Source organism: Benincasa hispida, chromosome 9 (assembly GCF_027475165.1).
Source record: "Benincasa hispida cultivar pf3 chromosome 9, pf3_genome.v1.1, whole genome shotgun sequence".
In the NCBI taxonomy this organism is placed as follows: Eukaryota; Viridiplantae; Streptophyta; class Magnoliopsida; order Cucurbitales; family Cucurbitaceae; genus Benincasa; species Benincasa hispida.
The window spans coordinates 3,380,524-3,389,449 of NC_143486.1; the positions used below are offsets into that span (position 1 = coordinate 3,380,524).

Sequence of the window (8,926 nt, forward strand, 5' to 3'; positions counted from 1 at the left end):
TTTTTAAATTTGACTAAAAATTCGAGTGTTTAAATTACAAGATGAAAACCATGATTAATAAATTACAAGAAGACATAATGGTTATAATTAAAAGAGGTTGATATTTTTAGAAACTAAAGGATAACAAAACAAATAAACTCATAAGTGAGAGTAATAATGTTTATAAACTTTGGTTTTCAAAAACCAAAAATTTTATCATTTTAGGCTCAAATTAAACTTTTATAAATTACTTTAAACTATATGTTAGTGATTTATTCTCTAAAGAAAAGTTTATGATTTTTTTTTAGTTCAACGATGTACAAGGTAGAAGATTCGAACTTCTAATTTCTTGATTAAGAATATAAATATTATGTTTGTTAAGTTATACTTATGCTGGTGGATTTTAATTTATAGAAATTATTTTAAATGGTAAAATCGCTTGAAATATATTCAAATATACAATAAAAGAAAGAGGGATTGGAGTGTAGGAAGGAATTTGAAATTTTATTTTAAAAAATAGCAAAACGGCCTAGAAATAAGAATTATGGTAACTCATGTGACATGCACATGACCACAAATTTCTAAATCCCTCATTTGTCCTTGTCTTGTTCGTAGATATTGTTGATGAAACTAGGTAATTTCAAAATAATATAAAATAGGGTTGAGGTATATCCTAATTTTGCTCTTGAAGTTAACATAATCTCTATATTTTATTACTATTTTAAATTATGTTTGACCACTTTTCGAATTTATCTATCCTTAATAAAATATCCAGATTTTTCTACCAGAATTATATTTAAAATATCCCTATATTATTATAACTTCTTTTATTCATATATTTTATTCAAATCTCTATATTGTTTTTCATAATTGTATACGTACATTTTTAATAAATTAGCTATATATTTCTCACATTCTTAATAAATTAGTTGGATATGCTATTTTGATATTATCTTAACGTTTGGAAAAAAAATAAATAAATCAATCTCTTTCTCATTTTTTCATCTTTTGGAATTTAAATTTATTTTTAATATTAAAATTAGATTTTGATAACTACTTCATGAATTGATTTAAAATAAATCAATCTCTTCCTCATTTTCCCTCTTTTAGAATTTAAATTTATTTTTAATATTAAAATTAGATTTTGATAACTACTTTTGATTTAAAATAAACCAAGTTCTTTCCCATTTTTCTCCCACAATTAATTCAAATTAGCTATTTGTTTTGATTTAACAACCTTTTGAAAATATTCAGAATCAATCAATATTTAATTTGTTTATCACCATTTGAATTTTAATTTATAATACATCTTTAGATTTTATATTATTTTATTCATTTTTTATTATTCTAAATTTGGATTAATTTTTTTATTTTACTTAGGATTTTATGAAATATTTTATACATATTATCATCTAATAAGCGGTATATTTCATTTAAATTTGATCATTTTTTGTATTTTTAATTACCTTTTATTCATTATCATCTTATTATATTATTATATAATTAATTTGTCTTTTGACAAACAAATAAATATTCACTTTTGCAATTTTGCTGTTTTTGTTATAGGCTTCTTTCATAGGTTTTTGTGGTTGATGAAGTTATAAATTTGAAGCTTATGAAAATGAAATTATGGATAAGTTTAATTGTAAATTAACGAACTCTCTTCTTAATTTTTCTCCCAAATTATATTTGAATTTATATTTTATTATCAAATTAGATTTTATCTAACTACTTATTGATTTTTTTAATTAGAATAAACAAAAACTTGCTGTTTTTTCTCTCCAATTTATATTTGAATTTATTTTTCATGATCAAATTTGATTTTATCCATCTAACTTTTGATTTGTTTATATGTTGGTTACAAATTCAATTGTATCTAAATATTTTTTATTATTATTTTATATATATTGTTATCAAATTAATTTGATCTTTTTTTCTTTATATTTTCGATGTTTCCAATTTTTCATATACAAACATGTAAGAACCTAAAAAAAACGTATGAATGGGGATATTTTAAATGTTTGAAATATGTGGGTGTATATATATATTTTTCAATTTATTATTATTAATAATATTAATATTAATAATAAAATTATTGTTAGTATTTTTATCTTCTTCTTATTAATATTATCATAATTATCATTGTTTATTAAAAGAAGATAACAAAAAATCCTAAAACCTCTTCATCTTTTTCACTTAGCCACCCCCAAAATCTCATTTTCTCTTTCGCAATCTCATGTCTTCAATCATTGGTTCAACAACTCTTTTTTGAATTCGCTAGTTTTTACCTTTTTTCTCTTGCACACATGTTTTCTGCTTTTGTTTCTACTTTGAACATCAGTTTAACTTATGGGATTGATAGTGTTAAAAGCTGGCTTTCAAGATCCTATGAGCAAAAGAACACGTGGAATGAAAATGATAGACTCCCTACAAGTGGTTTGAAATCAAATTTACTCTTTCTCACCTTGGAGGAAGTCCATTGTTGTATACATCCATAAGTTTCTGTTTAGATCGTGGCTCTAGAATGTCTAGATAGAGTGTATTTGTGGTATTCGTGTTTTGAAGTCGTGCATATTTGCATTTCATTTGTACTTAATTTTTTTTTATTTTAGGGTAGTTTTATCATTTACTAATTAGTATTTTTTATTATATAAATTTGTTTTGCTATTTTTATAATTTTGAAACTTTTTTGTCATTTTTTCAAATGAAACTTTAAAATTTGTTGTTTCTTTCATCAACCCAAAAAGAAATATAGAATTTACTGAGGAAATTTTTTACTATTTTGATATATTTATAAATAAATTGGCAGTTTTACTATGTATGAAAACAATTTTTTAATTTACATGGTTATTGATATAAGGTTAATATACTGAACCCATTTTTTTAAACGGATTCAACCAAGTTAAGATAAATTAATTTATTTTTCAAATAGCAATGACCATGTTATCCTTATTTAGAATCTATATTAATCATTGATAAGATAATCAATCATTGCTGGATAAAAACAAATTTATTAATATTGCTAAGTCAATTAATGGTAGATGAACTTTTTGAAAAATAGATTCACCTCTAAAAGTATATATGTTTATATATGTTTTAAATATGAAGGTATCTGATATATTTTGACTTTTTCAAATAGAATTTTACCCTATGATATGGATTTGGAAGGAATAGATTTTTCAATAAATTTCAACAGATATTTAATATCGTTATTTGTAGGGTAGAATTTCAATTTTTAAAACTCAGAATATTATTATACAAGAAATTTCAAAACTCATATGATATGAGTTTTTTAATACCTACAAAATTATAGAAGTTTTATGTCTGAAAGATGACTAGTAAAAATTATTATTATTATTTTGATGTTTAGGAATATTCGGACTAATTTAATAATTGGATTATTTTTAATAATTAATTTAAATTAATTAATTATGTTTAAGAAATATTTAATATAAAAGGATTCATTTATTTTTATTCTTATTGATCAAGTAATGCTAAATTTATTTGATGATTACAATAATAGGTCTATTGAATTTAATTAAGTAATTGTTTAATTTTGATTTCTATATACAAAATTAGTAAATGAAACACATATATTTAACTTCTAGACATTAATTATCATGCGTATTTAAATATAAGCATTAGTTATCCCAGACATTTAAAACTCAGACATTCAAATCTCAAATATATAACATCTATACCTATGAAACAATGTCTGCGATTCAATCGGACCCTTAGTTTCTTGTTGGGTGGGCTATTGTATCCATCATAATACAGCCCAATTTGTGATCCAATCATTGAAGGCCCAATACCTGAACGGCCCACTAAGAATTGGGCCTTCGACATTTCAATCAAACTATGATACAAGTCCAGAAAAAATGCTTTTACGTACCGATCAACCAGAAGAAACGGTGGCTCCTCCATGGCGAGAGACCACCACCGTGGCCGGTGACATCGTCGACGGACTGTGAACAGGGTGAGAGTTGCAGAGTTACGAAAGGTGAAGAGAAGAAGGAATAAACTCATCGGGATCGGAAATTGCAATTATGAGCTTCCTCTTTGGCAGCCGAAAAACTCCCGCAGGTTCATAACGTTCTTACCTTCTCTAATTATCCATATTCTGGAGCTTTGTTCTTAATAAAATCGTGCTTTCTTGTGATGAATTTCGAAGTCTCGAGTCTAGGCGTATGAACGTCTATTTAATGTGGATGAAATTCTGCCTTCTTACCTTTTCAATTATGCAAATCTATGGAGATCAGTCCTGTAAACGTCATTTTGATGTGGATGAAATTCCTTTGACAGTGATTTCATTACATACTCGTGATGTCGAGGAATGAAAATTTTCCCATGCGTTATAATTTGTATGAGTAAATTTGTGCGTTCTACTTCTGTTGCAATAGACGGCTTGAGATTGTAATCTGTTTTGGTTTTCTGCGCAGAGCTTCTGCGGGAGAACAAGAGGATGCTCGATAAGTCCATTAGGGAAATTGAACGGGAAAGACAAGGCTTACAGTCTCAGGAAAAGAAGTTGATTGTCGAGATAAAGAAAAATGCTAAACAAGGACAGATGGTGAGTTAAGCAATTTAGAACTTGTTCTTTAACATCGACACATTTTCAGTGACTACGTTTCTGTAGCTCTATAGTGGAAATGTGTTTCTACATCTGATTCGAAATCTAGTCTTCCTTTCTTTCGTTTCTATAGGAAAGGCGATAGAAACTAGGTTGGAGCCATCAATTCCGCACAATTTCCTTGATTGATTCCTTTTATCTTTTTCAGGGAGCTGTTAAAATAATGGCCAAAGATCTTATCAGGACACGGCATCAGATTGAAAAATTTTATAAACTAAAATCACAGCTCCAGGGCGTGGCTTTGAGAATTCAGGTACTGTATGTGAACCTTTCTCCGAAACTAATGTTACCTGTCATCTTTCATTTTTCATGAGAGCAAGTACAATTGCTACTGAGAAATTTTTGTACAAATTTTTGGATTATAATTACTGATTTGAAGTGCTAGGACGCAGATGTAGTTATTCCTGATAGATGACCTCTAAAAGCCTAAAATGGAAGTTTAAGGTTATAACTATCTAAAGCTTGTTAAGTTTCATTATATATGCATTCTATTGGTTTAAATTCTGATTGAGGTGCACTTATACCTGTGCTAAGAAAAGAAACATTTTACAAACCATACAGTCTTCTTCCGACATAATTAAGAACAAATAAGAAATGCTTTAGTATTAGTTTAATTTCACTTGCATCCTCTAATTTTGTTGTGTTGTGAACGGAAGATTTGAACAAAATTGGGATTTTGAGGCAATATTATTTTCTTGCTTCATGTTGATGTGCAAATTGGAATTTGTAGTTTATCCAAATCACTTTATAGAAAAATTGACTTGATTCCATTAAATCTTATCTGCATTTTTAGTGTTTGTTTCTAAATTGATTTTTAATTAAAAAAAATTGGGAAAACTATCTCTTTAGTGTTTTTAAGTGTTTTGATTTCAGAAACTCTATTGGGAAGGTTGTTTTTAGTATGCCTGCCTCTTGTTTACTTTTTTGGTACATTTTGTGGTGTATCTAATCTGTCAGATTCTGGATCACTATACATTGAGATACACTATGAATAATTTTAACCTTTTCTTATTGAATTTTGTAAATATCTTTTTTTAATAAACATCATCCTCAAATGAACTCTTACTTTCTTTTTGAGACCATAAACATATAAACTCATCTTTTTTAATCGACACATAAAGTTTATACAGTTGTGGTGATTCAAATTTTGCTCCAATTGTTTGCTTCCTGCAGACGCTGAAATCAACTCAAGCTATGGGAGAAGCCATGAAAGGCGTTACCAAGGCAATGGGACAGATGAATAGGCAGATGAACTTGCCGGCATTACAGAAGATAATGCAAGAGTTTGAGAGACAAAATGAGAGGATGGAAATGACATCTGAAGTAATGGCAGACGCTCTCGATGATGCTTTAGAAGGAGATGAAGAAGAGGAGGAGACAGACGAGCTTGTAAATCAGGTGCTTGATGAGATTGGAATTGATATCAATTCAGAGGTAAATGTGCTTGCACACTTAACATTTTTTTATTTCATAATGGTTCATATATTGTCGTGGGAAACAGTAATTTAAACGCGATCATGATTTCTTTTTGTTATCTTCTACTTGCAGCTTGTGAATGCACCATCAGCTTCTGTGTCAGTATCAACTGCAAATAATAGGGTTGCCCAAGCCGAAGCCGAAGATACTGGAATTGACAGTGATTTACAAGCTAGACTTGATAACTTGAGGAAAATGTAGGTTTCAATTATGAGAAATTTATAGCACTCATATAGTATACATAATAAATAATGTATTGTGTTTATATTTGAACTCTATTCAGCCAAGTTTGTATTTGAATAATACACTGACAAGTATGATCTCTTGTTTGGAGAAGTAAGACGATGAATTTAGCACTTGTGATTAGGTAATTCTCTATTTTACAAAGGGTTTGAATTGTTAGTATATGCTAGCACGAGCTTAACCATTCTATTTCTTTGTCAAGTTGTTCTAGAACCAGAAGCCTACATGCTTTCTGAGTGCATATCGGGATCTTCTCGTTCCGATATGCAGTCAAATTATTAAACCATGTTTTCAGGCCATGCCTCCCGCCTACTTCCATGAGGAGAAAGCTCAATCTGGAGATTGTTATTAATGGCTACTACCTGAGGATTCTCCACCTCTGACGTCAACTCCCCATTAATACAAGCTACATGGTCGATTGGAGTCCGGCAGAGCGGGCAGTTTGAATGTGAAGACAGCCATACGTCGATACATGAAGCATGAAAGACATGGTTGCAGGTGGGAAGCTGCCGTATCCATTCCCCATCTTCATAAGGCGACAAGCACAAAACACACTCACTTTCAGTGGTTTCTTCACTTTCATTTTCTTTCTTGTACATGATAGTTGGGATCTTCAGGACATTTGAGTCTTCGTGTCTAATATTCTTAACTGACTCAGTCGTCTCAGGAGAACGGCAACAGCAATTAAACCATCCTAGTATTGTAAGATTGTAGAATGAGAGGGCTATAAACAGCGAGCAAATAATGGCAACACCAGAGCAGATGAAGAAGACGGACATAGCAAATGGTAAGGAAGGAAAATTGAATGCAGCAGTATCAGCCACAGATTAGAAGCTCTTAACTGTCGTCGTGCTGAACAATGGCAATCAGATAAGAAGATGCTGCAGCTGTAACGAAATAATGAACGGCAAATCTTATGGATGCATTTACAAATTTGGCAATTGTTCCAGCCTCCAGGTATGAATTTTCATAAAACGACATAAAAAATAGTGAGTCATCTTTGTTGCTTTTTTTTTTTTTTGTCATAGTTCAACTTTGTGGTTTGAAATATCTTCTCTGTCTGTGTCGAACCTCATTGTTCTTTCCAATTTCGTTGATAATTTGGCTGCAGGCTTGCGTTGCGGTTAAGGTAACTTCTTTGTATGAAATTTTATTATATACTATAGCTTCATATTTTCTTGCTCTGTTTGAGTAAAGCCAAATACAGATGTACAGAAATTTGAACTTTTGGAGCCTTTTTTTCAAATTTCGAAGGTAGTTTTTAGTTCGTTAAGAACACTTTTGCTAACTATTTGATTTTGCTAACGGTCATTTATTTTGACAAGTCTAAACCCCTTTTGCTTTTATGATTTCAAATGTTTTTTTTTTAAGAAAAAAATAATAAATTTCTCAAGATATGATGGAATTGATTTTATCAAATAAGTAGGTAATCAAAATTAATATTGCCGTTATTGTATTCATTATGATTGCAGATTTATTGATATTGGGATATTTTAATGTGCGATTTTATCTTGTTTGATAACTATTTGATTTTTTAATTTGTTAGTCAAAAACTTAAAAAAAAAAAAAAAAAAAAAAAAAAAAAAAATCAAAAACTTATTCTTTTAAAAAAAAAAAAGATTCAAAATTCAAATGCTCGTAATAAATTTAAAAACCATGAGTAAATGGTGAGAAAACAAGTCAATTCTAATAAAAAAATAAAAAAACTAGATAGTTATAAAATAAAATGTTTTTTTTTTTTTTTTTAGTTTTTAAAAACTAAGATTATAGCCTTCCACCTATTAATTTCTTGGTAAGAGTTTTCAAAAATCAAGATACCTTTTAAAACTAGAAAAATAGTTTTCAAAGGGGCACATTTTCAAAAATATAAAAATAGTGGAAACTATTTTTTTAAAAATAGTGGAAACTATTTTTTTAAAAATAGTTTCTCTTTCCGACTTTTATCAATTTCCATATTTTCTATCGGTCAATTTGACGTTTTTTTCTATCTGCAGAAGTTTCCTTTAAAAAAAAAATTAAAAAACTAGTTAAAGAATTCAAATGTTTAGAAACAATGAAATTGGTGAACAAAGGAAGTACAAGTCTTAAAAATAAAAAACAAAAAATAAAACAAGTATCAAACGGACAAAAATTAGAGAGAAGCTTCTAACGCCAGAATTTTTTAGATTTTTTTTTTTTTTTTTTTTTGACAGTATGTAGAGAGGAGCTCTGATATCGAAATTAATAACATTCTGGAAAATTTATAAGAAGCTAGTATAAATCCCTTTTTGAGTTTCTTTCCTTGCACTTTCTCAATGTCTGCCAATTATAAGTTATCCCACCAATTATTACTACCCCCTCTACCATGAACTGATTCTCTCTCTCTTGAGAAAAAAGACGTTAACAAAACAAGGAGACCAATTTAAATTTTTATTTATTGTTTGTTTAAAAAAACACACACACATTACATTACGATTGCAGTATTCCTTCAAAAAGAACTCCGAGGGTTTGGGTTTTTGTTGTAAAAATTTTCACGTTAAAATAAAATGCATTAAAAAAATTTGGGCATCCAAAGTCATAATAAGAACACCTAAAAACTGTAGGAGTCACAAAAACGAG

At 28.8% G+C, this 8,926-nt stretch overlaps 1 protein-coding gene across 1 annotated transcript; it reads left to right on the forward strand.

The window, feature by feature from the left end:
- Positions 1 to 3,853: 3,853 nt before the first annotated feature.
- Positions 3,854 to 6,490, forward strand: LOC120085587 (vacuolar protein sorting-associated protein 2 homolog 1-like). The gene is made up of 5 exons (XM_039041643.2): positions 3,854 to 4,062; positions 4,419 to 4,549; positions 4,758 to 4,862; positions 5,783 to 6,043; positions 6,158 to 6,490. Exons 1-5 carry the CDS (start codon positions 4,026 to 4,028, stop codon positions 6,284 to 6,286), a joined length of 663 nt encoding a protein of 220 aa, XP_038897571.1. The 5' UTR covers positions 3,854 to 4,025; the 3' UTR covers positions 6,287 to 6,490.
- The last annotated feature ends 2,436 nt before the right edge of the window (positions 6,491 to 8,926 follow it).